Here is a 26,876-nt window from a genome sequence, read left to right as displayed (position 1 = left end):
AGCTCACCCAGAAGTTCAGTCTCTTCTGGGGTGTGTTGGACAGGATGGGTTAATCTCTCAGGAAAAGGAGGTGGATTTGCTTGAGGGACACTTTCCTCCTTTTCCTCTTCACGCTCCTCAGGTGGAGATGGAGGTTGATTATCCAGAAGCACTCTTCCAGACCTAAGGTTAATTTCTTGAATTTCCACAGCATAGGTAGGGTAGGATGTTTCTCCACTGTAGACCTGTTGTGCCTATCTATTGTTCGGGTTTGGATTTGGTTGGGCATGCATCTGAGGTTGTTTAGGTGGAGCAGGGTGTAGGAGCTATGGTTGAGATGGAGGTGGAGGAAGTAAATATGGAGCTTGGTTGTATGGGGCCTCCACTCTTGGGATGGTGCATTTCACTGAGGTTGTGGAGGAGCATATGTCTGAAATGGTTGGTTGGCATGTTGGGAATGGTATTGAGGTGCAAAAGACCAGGGAGAAGGTGTGGACCATGAAGGATGATTAGGAGGGCACCAAGGGGGAATGGATGTATTCTAATTAGGGTTGTAATATGAATAGGATTCCCCTTGCATGCCTTGCTTTTATGGTCCAGGTCCTTGAGGCCTCCTTTGGTTGATGTAGAAGAGTTGTTCAGTGACCCCTTCAGTTACTTGATACATAACTTTTAATCTAGGAAGAGAAGGGCACTTGTCTGTGGAATGGTTTTTCTCACAGTCCGAGCAAATTTCCATAATATTTAATGGACATTCATTCCTAGGGTGCCTCCTAGTGCATCTAGGGTAGAAGATAGCTAAGGCTCTCTCTGCTTCCTCCTACTTCCTCTTGATCTGCATGGTTTCCATTTGTAGAGCAAGGGTATGCAACATTTCACTCTTAAAGTCTTCCAACATGTTCCCAATTTCACTTTTTATGGATGTGTTGGAGGAGGACGAACTGGCCAAAGCTTGACTAGCCCTACCCTTCTTTCTAGCTGCCCTAGAATGATTCCTAAAAACTATCTTGATATCATCATAGGGTAACTGATAGATGTCCGCTCCTGGCAGTAAGTTTAGGGCTTCTAGGATATCTTCCCTAATCCCCCTAAGAAGGACTAGCTTAAGCTATTCAGGATCAAGGGTGCACCTAGCCCTTTTGTAGCTGAGTTGGAATCTTTCCTCATAATATTCTAAAGATTCATCATGTCCCAAGGTCATTCTAAAAATTTCCTCTTTGGTATCTTTGGACCTGCAGTAGTCCCTATACTTATTGTTGAAGGCTTGTTGCATCTGAGCCCAGGTGGTGATACTGTCCCCAAGTAAACCCATGAACCAGCATAAGGTTACATCTTTGAGAGTGGATGGAAACAATTTCAACTTCTTATCATCAAAGGTGTAATCATAAGTTTTGCATATGACAACAAACTCGAACAAAAAATTATCCAAGTCTTTTGAGGTCAGGCCATGGAAGTGAGGAAGAGAAGAGGGGCTTATGTTTTTCATCGTAGCATCCCCATTAGTTTCTCTGATGGGAAAAGTACCCTTAGCTCTATTCTCGGCTCCTTCTCTATTTCCAATCCCATTTCTATTTTCAGTCATGGTGTAAGTTGGTGGAATGGTCTCTTCTTCTTCCTCGATAGGCTCTTAAAAAATCTTTGGTTGTTCACCTAATGGGTCCTCTAGCTCACAACCACCGAAGAAGAGGGAAGGTTGGCTGTTTGATGTGGTGGGGGTATTTGGAAAAAATTTCCCTAAGTTGTCTCTACTCCTACGAGGCATGAAAGGAGTTTGTTCTTCTTCTTTTTTTTCAGGGTTTTTTTTCTTCTTAGAACTTCTTGCAGAATGGAAAGAAAGCAAAACCAAATTGCAACTACTTGTTGAATGGAACTAATTGCAGAATTGGAAAGAAAGCAAAACCAAATTACAACTGCCTAATGAATGGAACTATTTGCAAAATGAGAAAGAAATAAGGAAAGAAAGAAAGAAAGAAAAAATCACATCTACTCAGACACCTCCCCGGTAACGATACCAAAAAGTGATGAGCGTCAGTATTGCAGCAAGAATGTTGCAACTCCTGGGGCTACCAACTTTACTTTATCAACCTAGGGTTCGTACAAACTTGGAGGTGACAGTGTTGTACTCACAAATAGATGTAATGGTCTACTCTTGTCACTGTTCAACTGGGAGATAGACCACTGGGGTTTCTCAAACCAGTCTTCTATCGACTAGAAGAAGTCTGACTACCAACTAGTGAAGGGAAAATTATCCTTAATGAAAGAAAAGGAATGTTGCCTACTTTAAGGAATGAAAGACTGAATTGGAAGATGCTTGTAAAGTGAGATGAAATCCTTTAAATACTCATTGAAACATTCTGCTTGCAAAAGAAACCTAACTTAGCCTTATTTATAACATGTGATGATATAAACTAATTGAGCATGGAATCTGATCTAGGGAGTATTATAACTACTGCATGCATGTGCTAATTTAGAAATTGTAGAAAAAGCTCTTTTTTGATGTTTTCATTTTATGAATGCAAATGCTAATCTTCATTTGTTCTTTGGTAGGGGAGACAGGTATGGAGGAAGAGGTCTAGACTGGTCTTAAGGGTATGGAAGCCAAGTGGAGGCCTAATCCAAGCTTAAATGACAATTTTTCTAAATTCGGGCTCAAAACAGGCTGCTACAGGGTTTCCTGTAGTACTACTATAGGATAACTTGTTTTATTACAAGAAACATGCTGAAAGCTTAGGAAGTGGTAGGGAAGGTGGAATGAAGTGTGGGAAAGGTATCTAATGGGGGAATAAGGCATGGAGATTGTGAACACTATCCAGGGCTCAATCATGTGCTTCAATATGGTTGGCTTTTCTCACTGGAAATGGCAATTTTCCTTACAAAACAAGAATTCAGATTTAGGGTTTAGTGGACTTTGGCAACATGGGTGGATAAGGCTTGGATGAGGAAAATGTGATGAGGTCGCCTTGCAATTTAGAAGCTCCTACAACAACATACATTCTTGTATTCATTTATGCACAAATTCATTTATACACGGGAAAGATTTATTAAATGGAAGAAAACAGAGTTATTACCATCTAGTGGCTAAGTTCATGAATGGAAGTGCTTTGAAACCAATGCAAAACTTAAGAGATCAAAAATGACAATTGTAACTCATCCTAAGAAACTCAAAGACAATGACCTACTCATCAAGAAACCCTAGATTATGCAGTAAAGCAAGAAATCTATTTTTGGGCTGTATGAAGGGAACCCTCAAGTCATGATCCCATAAGGGAGATGAGGTGAAAGCCACTATCACCAACTTTTCTGGAGTGCCTTTTGTCACTATGATACCACTGATCTAACTATCCACAAATGGAAGCAAACTAATTAATCATCCAAATACTTGCAAATTAACAAAACCAAAATCATTTTAGCAACTAACTATGAATGTAATCTAAGCATACATGTACAAAAAGAGGAACCTCTGCTGCTAGGGTTGGGCCCTAACCCAAGAGCTTTAGCCCTCTGAGTCAACTCAGTGCTGGATCAAGGGAATGCTTCTCATTTTCATTAAAATATAAAAAATACACAAGAGTCATCAGTCACAATGTCTTAGCTCGAAAATGCCTCTTGGCTACAATAAAAAAAGTCGAATCCTAATGAGGCTCTAGGCCTTCTTATTTATACAACTGAAGTTACCAACAACTTCCTTAAATTTATGGAGGCTTGGATCCCACCTTGAGATCAACTGGTCTTCAACTATCATTGGCTTGGCTGCCAATGATCTTAATGGCTCAACTGCTTGTAACTCTGAGCTGATGAGATCTAGTGGAGGAATCTTTGAGTGAGTGAGGAGTTAAGGAGGGAGATCTAATCTCCTAAAATCCCTCTTGCTTGTCTACTTCGAGTTCCTGCACTTTAATTAGCCAAAATTTGCTCCAAAACTTGCAATCAATGCACATTAGACCACAAGACATGACATTTCATCTTTACCCTTCTCATTAAGAAAAATATAACAAAACATGTAAAGAAATGTGAGAAAAGTTCATTTTAGTAAGTTGGAGAGTGTCATTAAGGTCAATATAATTTACCCATTGATGAGCCTCATCAATATAGAACCTCATTACTCATAGTACATGCTTTTGGGAGCCAATCTTCGGGCTAGGCATTGCTTAGAGAAGTCTTGGAGAGTATTGTGATGAGCCTTGGCTTCTCCACAACATAGAGCGAGTATACTTCTTTGGAGGAGGAGACGGTGTTGACTATAACGTTCCACTATTGGGGCTAGTGGTTGTCAATGGTGTACGTATGGATGGAACTTTCACTTAATAATATAATTGAGCCAACACATTTTCATGCATATTTTGTTATTGTAGTTGGACTATTCTGGTTGCTTTAGCAATGTTTGTTTTTTAACTTACACATTTGTGTATGAACTATTTTGTATGTGGTTATATGAATCTTGTTGAAGGCGTGTTGTTGGATTAACCCGTCACTTTGGATTGTGGACTATTCCGCTTCCAGCTTATGATGTCATTCCACTCATGTGTTCCTTTCAGGCTACTTACTATTACATGATTCTAAGGGACACACTTCCTCTTCCCCTCTGTGCGTTAGAACCCCCATGCTTCTCACTTGACTCGTTGCAAGGTCACACACATTCTTCTGACCAACGCTATCATACTTACCTATGCGCGCTACCGCGGTCAAGGCACTACATTACCACCCACTGCTGGGACTCCTACTCCAAATAGTCTGAGGTCTAGTTGGGACTTCTTACTGGGGAGATCCCCTTGACATGTTGGCGGGTCCAACGATCTCAACATGCTCTTAAACCACCTCCCTTGCAACTTTACAAATTCTACTTTTTTTGTTGAAATAGGGACAACATATCCTTCCTAATCACTGCTAGGGTCTTTTCCCTGGATTTTTTTTTGGGCCATATTCATATATAGATGAATAAAAGTATCTCCATGTGTTCATGACAGAAGCAACACTACTCACAATCTTATCAAACTTTAAATTAGAAAATTTATTTCTCGCAACTCTGGGGACGAGTATGCTTTGGCGGATTCTATTTCAACCAAATTTGTGTCAAGGCTACTAGAAGTTAGAAACTTGTTTATAATAGAAGCATAATACTCTTTTCTTGGTCTAAATTGTCGTGGCTCAGAAAGAAAGTTAAGAGTAGTTGTTTTGTGTTATGATAAAATTAAGAGAAGAAGTAGACAAAACTTTATAGTGGCTCTAAAATGCCATTGCTCATAAAGGAACCCAAAAACACCAATGATGACATGAGTATTTTTTTCTTTTAGGAACAATTTTTTTAACCCATTCATGAAGTGCATTGTTAGCAACTTGGGTGGCTCTAAGGATCCTTTTTGAGGGCTTGTTATCGCTTTCAAATTATAGAATAAGTGGCTTACCTGACACTACACGATCCTTCTTTATAGCTCCATCTTGTCACCCTTAGTTGTGGATCTTAGCATAATCTCTTTGTCAAACATATCCGAGCAAGTAGACTTTCTTGCCCTTTCAAAGGTGAATCGTAAATCTATCCCATTGATCATGAAATTTGACTATAAGCCCACAAAATAAATTTTTGGTTAATTGGGTTACGAGCACAAATAATTGCTAATTGATTTCTCCATGCCCAAACCTATTTTATAGAAGTAGGAATTTCATGAGATACAACATGCTCCCTCTCTTTAAGTACCTTTGAGTCTAATAAATATTGAATAAGACTACAATGATCAAGTAGAACATTGAGAAAATTATACAAAATTGTTTCCTCTAACTCATTAAGCTTGGGTTGATTATTGCACTTTCAAATGAATTCATTATTCTCTAAATCTGATAGTTTAGCAATGTAGAATGCTCTAAAAGATAAACAAGATCGTCATTATTGCTTTTAAGATCATAATCTTTGATTAATAACTCAAACCTAGGTACATTAACATACTCTCTTTTCAATGCCTATTAACCTAATTTCTTAAGGGTTCATAATTAGTAGTGGGAAAAGCACAATGGTGATATCTTCAGCAAAGAACAATGTCTGTTTGGGCATAATTGCTAGGTTTGGCGTACTAATATTATAACTCCACACGTTTACAACGAAACCAGAAGAAACCCTAGCATTAGTTTTTGAATTTTCAATTTGGCTTGGTTTAAGTCTATGCGTTTGTATTTGTCTCTGAGTGGTGACAAAATTAGCAGCTAAAGCTTGAATCTGGGCATGCTGTTCAACACACACATATAGCATCGCAATGGCCCACTACGTAATGTATAAAACCTCTTCCCGTGATGCATATATAATTTCCTTGATACAAATAGAAAATGATTATGAATCTCTCTAACGCCAATACACAAACCTAGCTTGAGCTTTTCTTCCCTCATTTTTATATGAATTTAATGATAACCACACCCATCTCTTTCAATATTCTAGTGACTGTTCTCTTGTCTGCGTAAAATTCAAATGATGGAAATAATAGTTCTTTGAAAGGGTTAAGATTGAACTTCATATTAGGATATTGGTTTTTAACAATATTAGATATATCTATATTACACAATTGTTTTGAATAGTTAAATGCCTTCAATTGATAAAGCGTGAGTTCTTTTCCATTCAACCATAAGCTTAGTTGTATTGTCATTTAACAACTTATAATAAAAATATGATACCACCAAGGGAACTCTAATTTACTCAGGTAAAGGATGTTAATGAAAGCTACTCTCCTTCACAACAAGTTTATAGTATAATTCCTCATTTCTCACTTAGCACAGGGTCTCAATGAACCCTTAAATGTCTCTCTAGCTAGAGAAAAACATGGTTAGTGTAGGTGCTCCACTCTTCAATTAGTTTTGCAACAAATTTTCATTAATAATGGTATACATTTACATTGTTACTAATTTATCCATTTCAACTTAAAAATAAACAAGACTCTCATGTTGTGACTCGTAATGACTCTTAGACATATTTATATTTACACCCTAAGGAAAATCAAAATGAGGTGTTACAAAGCAAGCTCACAATAAAATGCAAAAAATGCAACGAGAAGAAAATTCATATATTTGTTAGATTTTGGATTTTGTATTGCCTTTATAGGTACCCTTTTCTCACTTACCTCATGGCCTAATCTATTTTTGGTTGGCACATTTATGGACTAGGGTTTCACTATCTGTGAGATAATGTAACAAATTTGTGACATGTACCCCTAAATGCCTTAAAGAAGCAACTAGCAACTTGCCATAAAACTCTAATTGTAACTTAGATGGGAAAACTATTGATTACATTGGACTCCTAACATATGGTTACAACTAGGGACACCCCTCTCCTATGATTCCATTTCCCGAAAAATATTTTATTTGAGTTGGTTTGGTTTATATGCCCCTAAACGAAGTTCATAATTTGTCCTTGAATCAATTTAGGAAGCGAGTTCCAACTCACCATAAAACTCTAACTGAGACTCAAATGGGTGAAATGCCAATTGCATTAGATTCCTAACACCAGGTTATAGCTAGGGGCACCCCTTTGTTATGATTTCATTAATCAATAAATGTTTATTCAACGATCTCTAGAACTAAGGTTTTTCTCAATAATTAATGCAACTTTTGCACATAGGGGTTGATTTTGTAAAACACTGACTAGGGTGATTGTGGGTAGCATGCCCAGGTGGACCTTACCCAAACACACTTGCATATCTATCACTAGGTTAGTCGTTAGAGGTTCCAAGTCATATGAATCATCATATTGTTTGCGTTGACTCATTGTTATTGGTTTGATAAGATGATGTGATAGGTTTTTAGGTCCAAAAGATTCTTTTATGCATGTCATGGATTAGCAGATGGATTAACCACAAGGAAACTCATCATATTCTCCTACCAATAGATCAAGTAGGTTTAATGAGGCTTTCCTCAAACTAACTCCATAAATAACAATTTAAAATGGATTTGGGTTACTCTGGATCTAAAATGACATCCTAAATTATCATGGACCCGACTATGGTGATATCATTGTTGAAACTTGAAACATATTAAGGAAAAATATTTAGGAACATCCCTTTCAAATTTTAGAATTTGTTTCGCTATACTTTCAAAGTTATACTTTGTGGAAGTTAGCATTTGTGAATGATCCTAAAAGAAATTTTAAACTGGTCAACTTGGTATTTTTGATATATCTTATTTTTTGGGACTTTTTAGATTGTGAAATCTTCAAGGATTTTAGGAGACATGCAAAAGTATCACGGGTACAATTTTTATAATTATATTTGAAGAATTGGGCATGTGGCATGCTATACACGTGTGTTTGTGGGAAGAGGCAAAAAACCAACAAGTTTTGGGAAAGTTACCATAAATTTCACTTGGCACATCAAATTCCAGTCACATCTGTGGAACTGCAGAAAATACATATTAGAGTATCATAGACCAAAGTTTCAAATCTAGAAGGACTCAAATCTTAGATATATATCAAGAAAATATTCATCTATTCAGATATTCTCCAAATTAAGGGTTTAAAGACACATAACTTACAAGTGACATAACTGTTGATTAGGAGATTCCATTTTCTTTGGTGACTAAAAGTTATGATAAGATGAGTACTATTGTTATTTTCCAACATGTCTCCAAAGAAAGATACTACAATTAAACCTGTTAGCGCTTGAGATTTCACCCTAGGCTGAGGAAGGTAAACCTTCAAGGCTACATCAAACCATTTCACCTCATAGCTAGCCCTACGAGGTATGAGAAGGCTCTCTTGGGTCAGATTCGATAGATCTTTCAATATGATTAGGCTGACCAATTAAGAATAAGGATTTTAGGCTAGTAAATTGATAGGGGGTTTGGATTTAATGATTTTTGGGGTTTTTTAATGGAATGACGGGGCTTTTCTGGGCTACATGGGCAAAATCACAGCTTCAAACAGAAAAATATAATGACTACACAGGTTATCAACTGAGGCAAGGTAGGCATGCAATTTAACACCAAATCTGGTTTCAAATGGGATGGCAAGACTGGTGAGGAGCTAAGGAGGGCAGACAATAACTCTGAATCCTCCTTAAACAGTAGAAAACATCGAATGCGAACAAACTTATAGGAGGAGCATATAATACTATGAATTCCTACCTAATCACTTCATTTGTTCAGCTTGAAAGGGTCATGAAATGAAATGGAACATAACTGATTACATATGAGACAAAGGGAAAAACTTATGCTAAATCAACATACCACATGAATCTCAGCAAACAGAGCTGTGAAATTCCATTAAATTCTCTGTCATAAAACTGTACAATAAAAAGCTCTCTGCTTCTCCAGCAGCTCCCAGCGCTCAGAAAAAACTCTCCCTCCTTCCTTCTCTTTTTTTATTACAAAATTATTATTTTATAAACTATTCTAAAACAAAACAACAGATCAACCCACAATCTGGGCGCTGTTTTAAACTAAAATTACAAAAAAAATTCAAAAATAGAAAAGCCTTCTATTCTAAAACCATGTCCCTAAAAATCCTCTGATTGACTAATAAAAATATAAATGCTGGAGCGCAGATCTTTCCGAGGTCTTGAAATAGGAAATTGGTTCCTATTTTTCTGTTTATGATTGACATTCTGTGGCGTAAATGAGGGCCGGATCTAGTGCCTTGGCGTGGTTCCCTGTTTTACATTTGTCATTTAACCGCACCCCATCCATGTATTCCAAAACAAGAACTTTTTCTGCTGACCGGATGACTTCAGGAATAAGTACATCAACATAATTAGCAACGGAACTATCACTCTGCCTGCTTCGATAATTAAGGTTCCTGGCAACCTTTCGTGTATTTTCAGCTTCTGTGTTGAAGTCGAGTTCTTTGGGTGCTTCATTACACCATTCATCAATCACTGGACTAAAATCATATTGTGATTCTGCCCAGGCTATCCATTCAACAATTGTCCTAGCATTCTTCAAATCCTGAAGAATGACATCCTTGATGCCCTTATGCTGAACCTTTACAACCACATCCCGTCCATCCTTCAAACGACTTCGATGAACTTGGGCTATCGAAGCTGTGGCAAGAGGTGTTTCATCAAAATCCGTAAATATTTCACTTTTGGGCTTTCCCAACTCTTTCTCTATGGTCTGGTAAACCTCTGATAATGGACGAGGTGAAAGAGAGTCCTGTAACTGCTTGAGCAGCTGTATATAAACATCGGGAAGAACATCTGCACGGGTAGAGAGATACTGGCCTAATTTCACCCATAATCCTTCTAATTCAATCATGGCACTAAGAAGGCGATTAGCATTCCGTTCATGAGCTCTCTCCCATAGATCATCCCGTTTATCCACAGTAATCCATTCGTCCTTCTTCTGGATTGTCTTGTAATCCAAATATATTGTCAAGGCAACTGTAAATATTTTCAAACGCCTTCTGAAGTTGCTTCCCTGTCCCATTGACAAGAAGGGGATATGCACTTGCTTCCCTTTCCTTTGACTAGTTCCATCCAGTAGAATCCTCGTTTAAAGGACAAAATATATAACAATGGAGATGACTCCCACTCCAAAGACTATCTGTAACCTCCCCAAATAAAGGAATGATATAATATTAAATGCATTAACCTCATGGCAATTGTTCTCTTCTCACTTTACCGTGTAAATAACAAACAACTCTCGTCCATCTAAACATGAATGTGGTTTCTCCTTTCAATGGGCTTCAGGCTATCTGGCAGAGCATCTTATCACAATAATGGAAATCAACCCCTGGATGGAACAACGCTTGAAGAATGCCGAGAAGAAAAACGAATATGGGATTATTAAGTTAAAGCAACCATGTAGAGATATTGCTGCTTTACTCTGATGCCACCGCCACCATCAAACTTATCTACAATATATAGATACTCTGTTTCTCCATTTTGTAGATGATCAATTACAGGGAAACCATTATGACTATTGCTCTGTAGCATTGCAACTACATCTCCAACCTTAACGACACGTGGAAAATATGCAACCTTTTGATTTACACAAGCTTCTTTGGCAATCATATTGCGCATATACTGTTTTGGCCTCGATTCGAGCAATGGGATACCTCTCAGCCGAGCTTGCTCTTCATAAAATCCTCCATTAAAAACATCACCAACAGCCTTAGATATGAGAAGAACTAGCATAATCAGGGGCAAAAGCTGCAGATTGTTTGTGATTTCGACCATAATGACACAAAAAGACACGGTCATTCTCATGGATCCTCCAAGAAAAGACGCAGCTCCAGAGACACTTATTGCTGTCCTGACCTTTGAAAACATTGTGCTTAATGCAAATGCCATAGTAATCAGAGATAATGTGAAAGAATAAACAAGTAGAAAAATCACTTTTGTATCTGATACAGCAAAGAGTCCAGTGACTTTGGCCATCAAAACCAAGATCAGAGAGGTGAAAGCACCCATTGCCTTGACTGAACCTGCATGATAATCTGCTAAACAATGACCCCTTGCATTTCATCTTTCGCTGTTTCACCATCTGCTCTATTCATAAAAGCAACAAAACCACAGTTCCGTTGCCTCCTTCGCTCTTCTTCTGTTCTTGGCCACATTAATTGGGTTTTTATCCCTCATTTCGTTGCTAGGCAAATTTAATATCCTCTTTTGGAGATATTGGCTCCATCAATGACCCCGCCTCTTCATGTTTTCTGGATTCAGCTTCGCCATCAATAAACACTTCCCTTTTGAACCTACCATGACAGATCAATTACATAAATTTAAACAATACATTAATGATTTCTTCTTCAAAACAGGGTTTTGAAGAAGAATCAATCTCTGACAAGAGACGGAGTCTAACAAAACCTACTAAAGTATCATCCTTGACTCATGAAGAAAGTGAAGACTTAGAATTTATGTTATCTCAATTAGAGAACAAAGTTAATGAAATGGATGATAGTAAGTTGAAAAAGGTGGATTTGTTAGGTGCTCAACAAAAAATTAAAAGAGAAATGGAAAAGAAGATGAATGAAAATAAGGAAGGAATAGAAAAAAAGATGAATGAAAAAACGAAGGAATGCAAAATGTCAAGGAAGATAAACAAAAATCCATCAGGGAAGAAATAAAAGAATTACAAAACATTCTATTAAAATATATCCCTAAAAGGGATGTGGAGATCTAAGGAAATCATGAGCATAAGGAGAAAAATGTTGTTGAGAATCAATCTCATGTGGGAGTATGCTATCAAAATTAGACATCACAAATATTGAATCACAAAACCATAATAACTAATTTTCAATCCAAGATCCACATCATCAGGGGTTCAAGTCAACACCTGGGAACTACTACATTCTAAAGTTGAATAAGAGGAAGTTTGATGGTAATGATCTTGTAACATAGATATTTCATGTGGAGCAATACTTTGATCTACATCAAGTGGCATTCTTACAAAAGATAAATATTGCATCCATGCTTTAGAAGAAGACCAACATGTATGTCATCAATGGCTTCGTGAAAGGAATAGGGATTTTTTTATATCTTGGTTCTTTTTTTACAAATGAAATGATCACACATTATGAGGATATTAAGAGAAATACATTCTTTAGACAATTGGTAAATATTCGACAAAAAGGTCTAGTTACAAAGAAAATTTAACAATTCCAAAAGTTGAGTATCAAAGTAAAGAATATTTCAAAGGATAATTTATTAAACCTACTTATGGGAAGTTTAAACGAAAGCATCCAACATGAGGTGCATCTCTTTGAACCTAAATTTCTAGAGCATGTTTTCAATTTGGAAAGGAAAGTTAAAAGTAAAATATGGCCACTAGAAAATTGGTCAGTAATATCTATAGAGAAAATCATGCTTCCTCTCCTAAACCACCAACATTGACTCCTTAGATCTCAACAAATGGATGAAAAAAGAGAAAATGGATTGTTGAGGCAAAGGCACCAAGAAACTGCAAAAGAATCATGGAAAGTGGTTTGCCAAATGAAAATTTGTATGCTTATTTAGTTGTTGGGCGAGCAACTATATATGTGAATTGTAATTGTAAATTGAGTTGTAATTATAAAGCTCCAAACAATTGTATGTTTTAATGGTGTTCAGGATTAGAACATTGAGGATGGTGTTCCTCCAAGGGGGAGGGGTTTGCGACAACTCCTTTGGGAAAATTCACCCACTATAAAAATTGTAATAAGCCTATAAATAAAAATACAAAAGGTTGAGATGGGACAGAGATTTCAAAGCTTGGGGAGGGAGACTGCTTGGGATTAGCAAAAAAATATGAGTTGCTTAACTGTGCTCAAAAGGACGAGTCATGTAAATTTACGTGAAAGAAAATAACGACAAGGAGCATGCTTCTTTACAACAACATACAAGCAAAAAAGGAAAAAAATCAAGTAGGAGGTGACCACACTGTTGAAGAGTAACTTCATGGCTACAACCATGTAGAGGTGAGATAACCATCGGTTGTAACAAGAAACAACTAGAAAGAAATATCAAGGAGACGATGGGGAGACAGAGTTTTTCTCTATCCTTATGCCCATCAGAATTTGGTTCTTCATTTCCCATGTCGACATTCGTGCCTCTCACTTCCTCTTCATGACTATGAGTTCCTTGGGCATCTTCCATGCTTATTTTCCTCATGGTTTTATAGAACACGTAGATAATAATTTTGTTAGATACATACTTCATGTATAATTCAAGGTTTCTGAAAGTGACATAATTGTATGGCTCTTAAAGTCACTAGTATCCTTAATGTTATTTTCTAAGACTTTTTGATACCCAAATGAAAATTCAGTGTCAATGGATTATTTCTTGTCTTCTCAATATTTCCAGTGACCATTCATATGCTCATATTTGGGTTTTGCATTGAAATTTATGGTCTTTTGAAGTGTGTTCTACTTTTCCAATTTACCTTGTAATACTATAAGTATCTTTTCACTATTCCCTTGAGGATATGGATGCCTATATCTAAATTTTGATTCCATGGTTGGAATCCTCTATCCATGAGATTTCCAATTACTACTGCTCACGTCTCATTCTAAGCTTTGAGTAAGGATTTATGCCATCTAGAAGTAAATTGATGCCTTTACATTGTTTCAACTATAACTTTGACACATTAACTATGTTTTTGTGTTCATAATATCTCGTTAGAAAATTATTTCCAAAATATTTTATTTAAGTTATAGAACTTATCATACCACCAATACACATAGTTCTCATTGACATTCTACATATAAAAATGTTGTTTAGGGTCTCAAAAACACTGTTGAAGTTTATGACCTAAAAAAAATAGGGAAAATTATGCAACATTTGTTGGCGTGGCCTACTAATATGGTGCTAATGTGACATATAGGTCCATGTTGCACCATGTGATGGTTTCATGCCACCATATTTGCCACTTGGAATTGCCTAATCATCTTCTGGATACTTGTTTTTCACCTTATTTCATTATCTGCCTTTGTATCTCTCCTTTGTGTTTATCTCAAGCCCTATCTATGCAGATATGGAAGCCTTTTATTTGTACTAATTTTAGGCCACTCAACATTCCACATCTCTGCATCCCATATTTTTCATTCTACATCACCATAATTATTGGTTCTTAGTCTAGTTTCTAACATCATTTGATACCCATGCAAAGAAATGTCATTCTACATCTTCACATCCCATTTTACATGTTCCACCTCCACAAATCTTGGGACTTAACTTGTTTTCAACATCCTTTGGTGCTCATGTGGAGGAATGGCACCTCCAAATCTTCACATCCTACATTCCACATTCAACAACTCCACAAGCCTTGGGACATAGTTTATTTCTAACATCCTTTTATGCTCAAGTGGAGGAATGACATCTCCAAATCTTCACATCCTACATTCCACATTCCACAACTCCACAAGCCTTGGGACATAGTTTATTTCCTACATCCTTTGATGTTCATGTGGAGGAATGAAATTCTACATCTTCACATCATTGGACCTTGCATTTTGTATCTCCATAATTCTTGGGAACTAGTTTATTTTCTACATCTTTTAATGTTGATACAGAGGAACAACATTCTACATATCCACATCCCCCATTCCTCATTTACATCTCTGAAAGTCTTGGGACTTAACTTATTTTAAACATATTTTGATGCTCATGTGAAGGAATGACATTCCGCATCTTCACATATCACATTTTGCATTCTTCACGTTTTCTAGTATTGGGATTTAGTTTATTTTCCACATCCTTTGATGCTCATGTAGAAATATAATTCTCAAACTTTTCCTTTCTCACCATTTCCTTACCACCTGCCATTGTGGCATTTCTGTGGCATATGACATGTGGCATCCACATGACCTCCATGTCACCAAGTATGGATTTTTTTTCATTTTTTTGAAAATTTCCATAATTTTCTCCAATTCCGAAATTTTCTCACTCAAACCACCATCGAAGCTCCAAGTTGAGTTTGACAATATTAGTTTAGCCATGTGCAAGTCAAATTTTTCATCTATGTGTGCAATTGAGGCCCCTTAAATACTTCAAGGGCTTGGATTCAAGCAACTTACCTTGAAATTCTTGGGGATTTTGCAAAATATTTCTCTAATTTCAACCAATTTATTGTTTAGTTTCCCATAGTTTTAAAATTAGGCCGTTACATGCCTAACTAAGCCACATTCTTTATTATATTTAGGGAATGTTCCCCTATAATCCTAATTTTTACAATTTCCCTTAAATCTGCCTCAAATTTCTCATGGAGAATTTTCTTCAACACCTTGTAGACCACCTTTGCAACTTTTCCTTTGTAATTTTTCTTACTCAATGGTTACATCTGGCCCATGTAAGCCTAGTGTTGAAATCAATGTCATGATATGACTCTATAATGTACCCAGCTCCAAGATGGGACACACTAGCAAATTTTTACGCTCTGTATAGATTGATTTTTTCAACTCTCGTCCTGGCTTATATAGACCATAAATAATAGCTTTGATATCACTCTATAGTGTACCCAACCATCACTAGGCTAGGTCACACTAACATCAAGTGAACCCTTTAATTCATATTTTATACATACTTATGGCTATAAATTTCAAATTTATAACTCTTATACCAAATAATAAATATGTAGGTCTAGCATTCTACGTTATCATTCATAATTCATTCATAACTTGAACATGATTAACATGAAAATGTAATGTAACATATACATTAAAATATCAATAGAAAATTACACATAATCAATCATATTAAGATAACATAAGGTTAGAACTTTTATCTTAATGAAGAACCACAAATGTTTACTGATTAAGGATGTTTCTCTCCTTAGGCATTATTGTTCTAATTCTCTCAATAACATGCCATCCTTAACCTATGGTTATGACACCATAAGGGAAAACTATGACTATGCTCTCAACCAAGAAACCCACTGACACTTAGGTTGCTCACTCAAGTAGTCAATCAATCACTAGTTGTATTTTCCCCTCAACCCATACAACCCAAGAGGGGTTCCCTCTTCTCTGCTATTGTAGTCCCTTAGGTTAAATCCCTCTTCCAAGGCTCCAATGTAGGATGGATATGAAAATATCTATGATGATAGACTAGAGATGTTTTATGGTTGTTTACCTTAATTATCATGTCATTCATCTCTCTGTAATATTTACCCTTCCTAACATGCTCATCCATCCAAATTGGTATGAGGTATTAAAATAATTCCTAAATGATCAAATTAGCGAGTGAATGAATGCTTAACTCTCCTTTCATAATGCTAATACCTTTGCATGCATGCAATTTCCCACTTGACACAAAGAAGTATTTTCCCAACCACTTGGCATAATTTCCCAAGGATGATCCTTTCTAAGGTGAAGGTATTTTAGAATGTAATAAAACTATTATTTTATCTCTTAATTTTGATTTTGTCCCTTTTGGGCCCCTTAGCCCCTTCTCATTCCCATCTCATTAAGACATAGCCCCCATACTCTTTTCATTCCTCTGCCATGTAGCCAACCATGCTTTTTTATTAATAAGAGTTCATATCATTTACTATACAAAGCCTTGGCCCTTGGCCATATGGTTTTCCTTACTAACCCATATAATAATATGTGCAATTATATTACAAAATTAGGGGTATTATATTGAAAGGAAAGGAACTTTTAACTCCTCTAATTTATTCCAAAGGTTAATCTTGGGCACTATGAAAAAATATTTTTTGAAGTCAAAGAAACAACATAGGATATTGTTGTGACACTCCTTCATAATGATCATAAGCATAAAAGGTGGTCAATAGGTGAATGATAGCTCCTAAATTTGGTTTGGCCTTTCACTCTTTTTTGGTTTTCTAGCCATATGTTGATGTTCTTTTCCAAAATAATTCCATACAACTTAGCTAAAAGGCGGATAATCATAATGGTCATATAATTAAAGGAATTTTTATATCCCCTCTTTTAAAATATGTACAATTGAAGAGCTTAAGGATGAGGGATGAGGATAGGTCATCCAATTTTCAAAAAATTTCTTGGTATCCTTCAATATCCTTAGTTTTTCCTTTTGTGAGTGGCTTAACTCCAAACTCTATGTCTTTTATAGAACACACTTCTTCCCCTATAAAAAGAGATTGAATGTTGTCGATGCCATCAAGGGGTTCATGAAGATTTTTAAGGTACAAATTCAAGTTCCCTGAGTGGATTATATTGTTTTACTTAGTTTTATGAGTCAAAATTTTCCTCTAGTATTTCTTAAGATTTGGCTTAAATAGGTGCAAAATATTCTCCCGCATTATATTTATATAATAACTTTGATTAATTTTAATTAGGGCTTTGTACCTATTTATCTTTTCAAATTTTAAGGACTCATTAGAATCATCCCTAATGGATTTTCTAGAAAATTACACCCTTTATTATACTAAGGGCTAGCCATTCTGTTTTCCTTTTTGCACATAACCTCAAATAGAGAACGTGTTAATGGTAATGGACATGATTTGCGTAAAATTATGATAGAGATCTTCAAATTTTTCCTGAGTTGATAGAAGATTTAATTCAATATTTAAATCCTTTGCAAAAAAAGTAACTTTATCTTTTTCAAAGATCATGCCCTTTTGGATTTTATGCATGATAAAGTTTAGACTTAGTGTTAAATGTCTATGATCAAATTTGGGTTCATGGTTGTGTTGTGGTCACCAACAACCCCCCTCTTTGTTTTGTATTAGCAATAACATCAAGCAAAGGGGGACCCTTAACAAAAAATCCCAAAAATATTTTTATCAAAATTTTTGTATTTAACTCCCTAAAAGCTATATCGCATTGCAAAGAGAGAGTGAAGCGTTTTCCTATGTGCATAAATAAGCTGCAAAGAAGCGATGCGAAATTCATCGCATCGCATATTTTGAAAGCGCCCTTAAAAGAAAAACCTAAGGAATCGCCAACGGCCGATATGCGACGTCGCATAAGCAGTGCACAGTGATCAAATGAAAAATGCGATCTTGCGATTTGCGATCTTACAAATTGCGATCTTGCGATTTGCGATCTGCGATGAATGAGACTATCAATTGCTGCGATGACACCTCTCGACATCGCAATCCTCGATGCCGCGATGCGAATCGCAGAAACCACTCATCGCAAAGTTTCCTCGGCATGATCTGTAAACCCAAAATTGAGCGCGCACCTTAAGGGAAATTAATGATTGTACGCCTGAGTATCCAATGATGACCGTGTTGCGTTTTTCGAAGAGTCAAGTCATTATGAGTGTCATGATTATGCATTCATTAGAACTTAAAGCTTTCATGTCAATATTTGCGTCATTTCTCTTTTCCTTTGCGTAAACTGTAAGGCAGCAACTAATATAAATCTATATGCAGGAAACATCTAAGGAAAAGGGGAAAGCGCCAATACTAGAAGAACAGAGAGGAGATGCCTTCGCAAATGGATACCGCATGCAGCAGGACCGCGGATTCCAGAGTATCACTCAACAGACACTAATGAAAATAGACTATCCAAGACTCAGAGTCAAAGGCGCACAAAAGCAGCATGTTTGCAAAAGATCCTGAAGCTCAGACTGGGTAAAGCAAAAAGAAAAACGCTAAAGAGGGAGGACGCTCCAGAAAAGCCTGGAACAAAGAACGGAAGCAATTTTCAATACGGAAGATTGTTCAGGCAATGAAATCCCTAACTCATTGAGTCATTCGCACGGCCGGAAACCGAAATAGCAACGGCACAATCAGTTTGAAAGAAATCTGGGTTATACTAAGTATACACACAGCAAATACACCCAGCCAGAGGAAGATTTTCGAAAATATCTTCTAGTTTGTCAGAAAGAGGTGCCAGCTTTTGTTATTTCTACTTTTATCGCTCGAACAAAAGAAAAAGACAACCAACCGACTCTTTCCAGGTGAACCCTGCATTGCTTACAACACTAAGGAGCAGATACAGAAACGGTTAGAAATTAGATTCAATTTTTAGAAATAAATTTGTTTTAGTAAAAGGGCGGTCATTTGAAGCCGTTTCCTAAAATTGTGTAATTAAGATTAGTTAGTTAGTAGTATTTAACCCTTCTCATGGCATTTGGAGAAGGGTCCGGAAATTTGTCAAAAAACTTGTCCTCAGAACATGCACTTTTGCACCCTTGGAGGGGTTTTTGATGAATGGATGGATCGAGATTTATTTATGTTTGCATTTTAATGTCTGCTACTGATGTTGCACTTCTGTACTCTTAGTAGATGTTAGAAGTAAGTAGAGATAAATCATTATTGCTTGAGGTTTGTGAGTGAAAATCAGTCATAAATGGTACTTTTATCTCTTGACGAATTTTTGCTTATATTCTTAGAGTGATATACAGCTGAGTTGTTGATATGTTAATGTATGAATGTGTGGGTTACCATTTGGCACTTTTGTACGGTGGAGTCATTTATTTATGCTTGACATATGAATAACTTATTATGCGATATGCTGTTCACAACTGTTTTGCTTAACTTCTTATGCAGAATGGTTTATCTTAATTGATTTATATTCTTATGATAGCTGAATGATCTTTATTACCAGTTATTGTATGAAATCTTTTTATATCGCATGATGAAAGAATTCTACCCCGGGTTAGTGTAGATTAGATGTGTTGTTTTGTTAGATTACAGTAGTATAGAGTCAGTTTAGAGTTTAGAATTAAATTAGCTTAAAATTACCTCTAGATTAGCATCATCAAAATCTACACACACACACATCCTTTAGATTGGGAAGCTGGTCCCATTATCCCCAGTCGGACCCGCTACACCAAACGGGCAAGGATCCGCCAACCAGGTTCCGGACCGGGTGGGTATCCCCCTTGTTGTTGACCCGATTTTAGGGCCCCCAACATATTTGGCGCTAGAAGGAGGGCACGAACTATGAATGGCAACTAAGTCAAAATCTAAATACCATTCTGAGAGTAAATCACCCTCATCAACTCCCCCGACTTCTTCAGTACGGTTAAACCCGGAGTTAGAAGTCGCTCGAGTATCCACCGCTACTACCTACCCTAATATATCAGACCAGCTTATCATTGAACCCCCTGAAATTCAAACTTTGATTCATAAACTCCAGGGATTCTCTATTTTTTCTCAGAGGTCTGATAAATCTCACAGCAGCGTGACTTCGCAGTACAATCCTGCTCATCCCCTGACCAGATTGAAGAGTGAAAAATTTGGCATTCAACCAAGTGAACTCCCTCTCCCTACTAGGAAAAGAGCAAGGAAAACACCACCAGAGTCTGACAGTGAGACTCTTTCATCTACTTCGTCCATTTCAACCCCCTCACCGCGAAGTCAACCACCCACATCCTCATCCCAAATCACTCATCCATCTTCCACAACCCTTCCTCTTCAATCATCAAAGATCATAATATCTTCATCTTCTCAGCATCAGGGACCATCCTATGCACTTTCATTAACTAGTGGCTCAACGATGGCCCAGTCTCCATGGAACAGTCCTGGGGCGGTTTTAATGCCTCCACCCCTGAGCCCAATACCGGCCCATCCTGAGAAATGGCTACCTAAATTCAATCCATAAACAGGCATGCTAGCTGAAGAGCATATCAATAATTTCATGCTTTCTGTTAATCTCAATGGAGTTACCAACGAGGATGCTGTTGTCCGGCTTTTTCCTTATACAATGCAAGGAACAACCGGATCATGGTACTTTTCGTTACCTTCCGGGTCCATCACAAGTTGGGACATTTTTCAAAGTCAATTCCTCACCAAGTTTGGTGATGACAGATCAACAGCGACATTGATCAATGACCTATCTAATCTTAAAGCTGAGGCTAGAGAACCCATTAAAGATTTCAATTTACGGTTCAATAAGATCCTCAACAAAATTCCCGCTGCTTCTCAACCCAGCGAGGAAGTAAGATGTGAATGGTATATCACGGCCTTACCATCAAACTTGGCTATCTTCGTAGATGGGGCAAACAAGACGACCTTAGTTGAAAACTTGACAGAGGCGTTAGCAGTAGAAAAGCGCGTAGTTGCCCTAGAAAAGAGATCTACAATAGAAGAACGCAAATCTAAGAAAATCTCTTTCAAAGAAGACACGAAGAAGAAGCAAACGAGAGATCCTTTCGATATGGAAGGATTACAAAAAGTGTTAAAGGCCATGTCCAATGAGATGATTGACATAAGAAAACAAGTAGCAGAAACTTATTCAAAAAAGCCCTACAGAGCTTTTAAAAGAAATCCTCCCATGGAGGTGAAACCACCCAATGCTGTCTCAAACGTCGAATCTGAAGAAGAAGAAGAAGAAGAGAATACCACTGAAGGGCAGACCGATGATGAAGAATTTGTGGAACTAAAAGGAATGTGGGATTTCATCCTCCCACAAGAAGAAGATCAAGAAGCATTTCCGATTAGCACACGAAGCAAAAATCAACTTGATCCTCCCCAAACTACCCCTAAACAGAAGGGCGCAAGCCCTGCAACAAAAGATAAGGTCGCAACAAAGAAAACAACCGCTAGAGCGACCCAATTTAGCCCAGTCCAATCAGATCAAGCACCTCCATCAAGAACACTGATAGTGTCGGATGAAATGGAGTATAACATTATCGATGACATGAAAAAGACTAGGGCTAATATCACTCTTTACGAATTGAGCAAATTGAAACATCAACAGAAAATAATGATGAAAGAATTACATGCCGTGCCTACTACATCTTTACCTACAGCTGTAGCTTCCCACAACATGGGAATACCTCCAACCAACATTATCAATAAGATTGATCCAAATGACATTGCCTTGATTGGAGGAAGATCAAGATCCCATACTCCTCCTTTTCTTCTCACTTATGAAATTTTCAATAAAAACGTGCACAATTGCTTGGTTGATTCTGGTGCTTCAACGAATATTTTACCCAGATCAATATGTGCCAAATTGAATGTTCAGCCACAAAAATCCGCAGTGCGCATAGTTCAACTTGATCGATCTCAAGTCGAAGTGATTGGTGAACTTAACCAGGTGACCATAAGATTGTCGTCTAACCCGAAAGTATGCCAGGTTATCGACATTCTAGTAGCTGATATCCCTGAATTCTATGGTTTAATTCTTAACAGGGATTGGTCCGAAAAAATCCACGGATATTTCTCAACCGATTGGTCGCACATGTGGTTACCCTACAACGGTAAACCGAATCAAATAAAGGTTGAACGAGAGTTGCACCAAAAGTACATAGTGACTGAATTGGAAGGAGAGAATGAAGCAATAGCATACAACAACAGTATCATAGGCAATTACTTGGTAGATTCTTTCCTTGGCAATTTCAATGCTCACACCTCACCTTACTTAGAAAATTCAGTTTTGTCCCAAGTTGAAATTTTTTCCCAAACTGATGATTCAAAGTGTTTTAATTTTTTAGATAACTCTGTAAATACATCTTTGTTTTGGAAATTATATTTTGATGGCTCTAAATCTAACGAGGGAGCAGGAGCAGGATGCGTTCTGATTAGCCCAGACGGAAACAAGATCATGCTTACATGCAGACTTGAGTTCGATTGCACAAACAATACAGCGGGGTACGAAGCCTTGGTGCAAGGCCTATACAAAGCAATCGGGTTGAATGTTAAGTATCTTCAAGTCTTTGGAGATTCTGAGATTGTCGTCAAACAGGTACGTAACACCATACATTGCCTGTCAAGTCATTTAAAGCACTATCAATCTTTAGTACAAGATCTGACTTCACATTTCATAGCATTCAATATTTCGTCAATCCCAAGACTCCAAAATGCGAGCGCAGACCTGTTAGCTAACGTAGCTTCTAGACTTATTCCCTCCGAAGATTTTAGTCCAGATAGGTTCTCAATAGAATTAATCTTTAGACCATTTATCCCTGACAACATTACCAACTGGAGAGTATTCAACGACGATCCTGACATTGTAAATTTCCTCACTTCTGAAGGATCCTACTCAAATCAAATAATTGACGAAGACCATCATGATCACCAAATACAACAAAATAGCACTGATAATGCTATACCTAAATCGGTGGTTAAGTTAGAAGATTTATATGATTTAAAAAGTCGGTTTAAAAGGTCTGCCAATTCTAAACTCTACAGTTCAACTCTGAATTATGAATTAGTGAACCTAGGAACCAATCAGAAGCCGCAAAACGTTAATCTGGGCCACGGCCTAGCCCCTGAAGAAAAATCAGCATATATCCGTCTTCTGAGACAATACAAATTTTTTTTTGCATGGAATTACGATGAGCTGAAGACATACAACACTTCTATCATTCAACACACTATCCCTATGATTGACAATGAAAAACCTGTCCAGCAGAAGCTCAGAAAAATCCACCCCAACTTAGAAAATCAGATAAAGACTGAGCTAAATAAGTTGTTGAGAGCCAGAATAATTTTCCCCGTCAGACATTCCAAATGGGTATCCAATATGGTGCCCGTTAGAAAGAAAAACTGAGATATTAGAATCTGTATTGATTTCCGGAATCTCAACAAAGCCTGTCAGAAAGACAATTTTTCCCTCCCACCTATGGAGCAAATACTACAGGCAGTAGCGGGCTCAGAATTAATGTCTTTCCTGGATGGATTTTCAGGATACAATCAAGTGCTGGTACATCCCGATGATCAGTTGAAAACCACATTCCGAACGAAATGGGGCACATACACATATCGGAAGATGCCATTTGGTCTGATCAATGCCGGCGCTACCTTTCAGAGAGCCATGGACATCGCGTTTAAAGGTTTAGTCAATAAATCGGTAGTGATTTACCTGGATGATGTAACAGTGTACTCCAAGAAGCGAAGCGACCATCTCAAAGATTTGAAACAAATCTTTCAAAGATGTTTAAGGTATGGGATTTCACTTAACCCAGAGAAATCTTTTTTCGCATTAAGTGAAGGGAAATTGCTAGGATTCATAGTGTCGAAATCTGGTATTCACATTGAACCTGACAGAATCAAAGAAATTTCTGAAATATCCATGCCCCATAACAAAAAGGCCATGCAATCTTTCCTTGGACAAATCAATTTTGTAAAAAGGTTTGTCCCGGATTTTTCACGTATTATTTCTCCCTTACAAAATATGATAAAAAAGAATTCAAATTTTAAATGGGGTCAAGATGAGCACGAAGCATTCAACTTGATCAAACAAGCTATCATTAACGCTCCATCTTTAGCTACCCCAAATTTTTCAGAATCTTTTATCTTATACACTTTTGCCTCAGAGAAATCTTATGCCGCGATTTTAACTCAAGCAAATCAAGAGAAGGCGGAAGCTCCAATCGCATTCTTTAGCTCGAACTTACAAGGTGCTGAGCTCAATTATTCAGACGTGGAGAAACAGGCATATGCTGTTTTCAAACCAATCAAATATTTCAGACCTTTCTTACTTAAATCCCATACCAAAGTCGTAGTACCGTTTCCAGCGGTAAGAAACCTGCTGGTACAGAAGGATGTGGGCGAAAAGAGAGCAAATTGGATTACCGCTTTACAAGAATACGATCTTGAGATCAAGCCAGCAAACATCGTAAGAGGTCAAGGCTTCTGCAAGATGTTAGCTGGAGCATCGCAAATTCCTGAGAACTCATCTGAAGAGGTACATACATATGAGGTAAGCCTAAATGACGCAGAATCGTTATATGCGGACACCATTTATTATCTTAAGAACGGGTATGCTCCATCACACCTGGATCACACCAAGAAAAGAGCTCTGAGATTGAAAGCTAAACAATACCAGCTCATAAATGATGTTCTGTTTAAAAGGAATTACGATTTTGTACTTCTTAGGTGTCTTGAGAAAACTGAAGCCGAAAAGGTTTTTCAGGAACTCCACGATGGACCAGCAGGTGGACACTATGCTGGAGAAGCTACTGCACATAAGATCTTACGTGCAGGATATTATTGGCCCACGCTGTTCAAAGACTCATACAATTACGTAAGGAAATGCCAAATCTGCCAGACTGCTGCAGGGAAACAAAAGAAATCGTCCATGCCACTACAGCCAGTTAACATCGAGCAACCATTCAGCCAATGGGGCTTGGACATAATAGGTGAGATCGTTCCTCACTCTTCTAAGCAGCATAGGTATATCCTCACAGCAACAGATTATTTTACTAAATGGGTAGAAGCACTTCCTCTCAAGACAGTTAATTCTGAAAACATTATTGAATTCATAGATCAATTTATCATCACTAGGTTTGGATTGCCAACGGCCTTAATGTTTGATAATGCATCATACTTTTCTGGAAATACAATGACTGAGTTTGCACTTAAAAGAGGGTTCAAACCGAAGTATTCTGCCAACTACTATCCGCAAGGTAATGGGTTGGCTGAATCAACAAACAAAAACCTAATCAGGATTATTAAAAGAATAGTCGACCAAAACCAAAAGAATTGGCACAAAGCGCTGGTAAATGCTTTATGGGCAGATAGAATTACGAAGAAAGCTTCAATCGGCACTTCTCCCTTTAATTTAGTTTATGGGAAAGAAGTGGTTCTTCCAACTCACTTAGTCATTCCCTCTTTGTCTTTAGTACAACACATCGATGAAGTATCTACTTCCTCCTTACAATTGAGACAAATGGAGATAATCAAACTAGAAGAACGACGAGAACAAGCTAAGAAAACCCATGCTCACCACCAAGCGCTAATAAAATCCTCTTTTGACTCAAGCATCATAACCAGAAAAAGCTTTCATATGGGAGATTTAGTTTTGAAATGGGATAAGGCTCATGAAGAAAAGGGCAAACATACGAAATTTCAGAAGCTGTGGCTTGGTCCTTTTCAGATTGTAGAAGTCATAGGCCCATCGACGTTTGTGTTGCAGGATTTGGCAGGTAGAAGAGATTCTTTGCCTATGAATGGACAGATTCTTAAAATGTATTTTCCATAGAAGATCATTCTTCTATTTTTGTAGGATAGTTTTAGTTTTTTTTTTTTTTTTTTTTTTAATTTATTTGTTTTTCTCTTTCTTATAAATAAAACCGGTTGTAAATGATCATCAAAAAGGATTCATGAAAGAGCACAACAATTCTCTATCAGATTTTGATTTCGCTTGTACAAATAGCAAAACTTTTCGAAAAATCTGATTTTTATTATTGACAAATAGAGTTAACTTTAGCCTGAATATGATATTAGTTTCAACCTCTTAAAAAACTTTGATGAAAGCAACCTTTGGTAAAAAATTGTTTTATGTCAGCACAATGAAAGGTATCATCAATAATAAAATAAATATTCTCTGTAAAGCTGTTGTTTTCAAACTCTATTATTGTCGTCTAGATCTTTCTTAAGGAAAAACAATGACTTCCTCCCTACTAAAGGAAACCGCAGCATTCAGAGAAACAATCCGAGAAAACACTATATCTCAAAGAATAAGAGGTCTCATCACGAGCCGGCTTATCATGATCACAGATATTATAACTTGCTGACTTTGCCAATACTGTCTATCAAAACAGGGCAATGACTCAAGATTGTTGCAATCAAAAGACAAGGGGTATCATCACGAGCCAACTTGCTAAGAAAAAGTGTAAATCAAGTGAATG

At 37.2% G+C, this 26,876-nt stretch overlaps 1 protein-coding gene across 1 annotated transcript; it reads right to left on the bottom strand.

Annotated features, from left to right (window-relative positions):
- Positions 1 to 9,537: 9,537 nt before the first annotated feature.
- LOC149158105 (uncharacterized) lies at positions 9,538 to 10,371 on the bottom strand. The gene has a single exon (XM_089433880.1). The coding sequence runs from the start codon at positions 10,369 to 10,371 to the stop codon at positions 9,538 to 9,540; it is 834 nt and encodes a 277-aa protein (XP_089290006.1).
- Between the last annotated feature and the right edge of the window lie 16,505 nt (positions 10,372 to 26,876).

The sequence above is a fragment of the Pinus tabuliformis genome, chromosome 5_2, assembly GCF_031772625.1.
Source record: "Pinus tabuliformis cultivar Carrire ecotype Pingquan chromosome 5_2, CPIR1, whole genome shotgun sequence".
Taxonomy (NCBI): Eukaryota; Viridiplantae; Streptophyta; class Pinopsida; order Pinales; family Pinaceae; genus Pinus; species Pinus tabuliformis.
Note: the sequence above shows the minus strand (reverse complement) of the source record. Positions and strands in the feature narration are given on the sequence as shown.

Coding starts and splice junctions, on each gene's coding strand:
- LOC149158105 (XM_089433880.1), bottom strand. CDS start 10,371: ATGGGACAGGGAAGCAACTTCAGAAGGCGTTTGAAAATATTTACAGTT.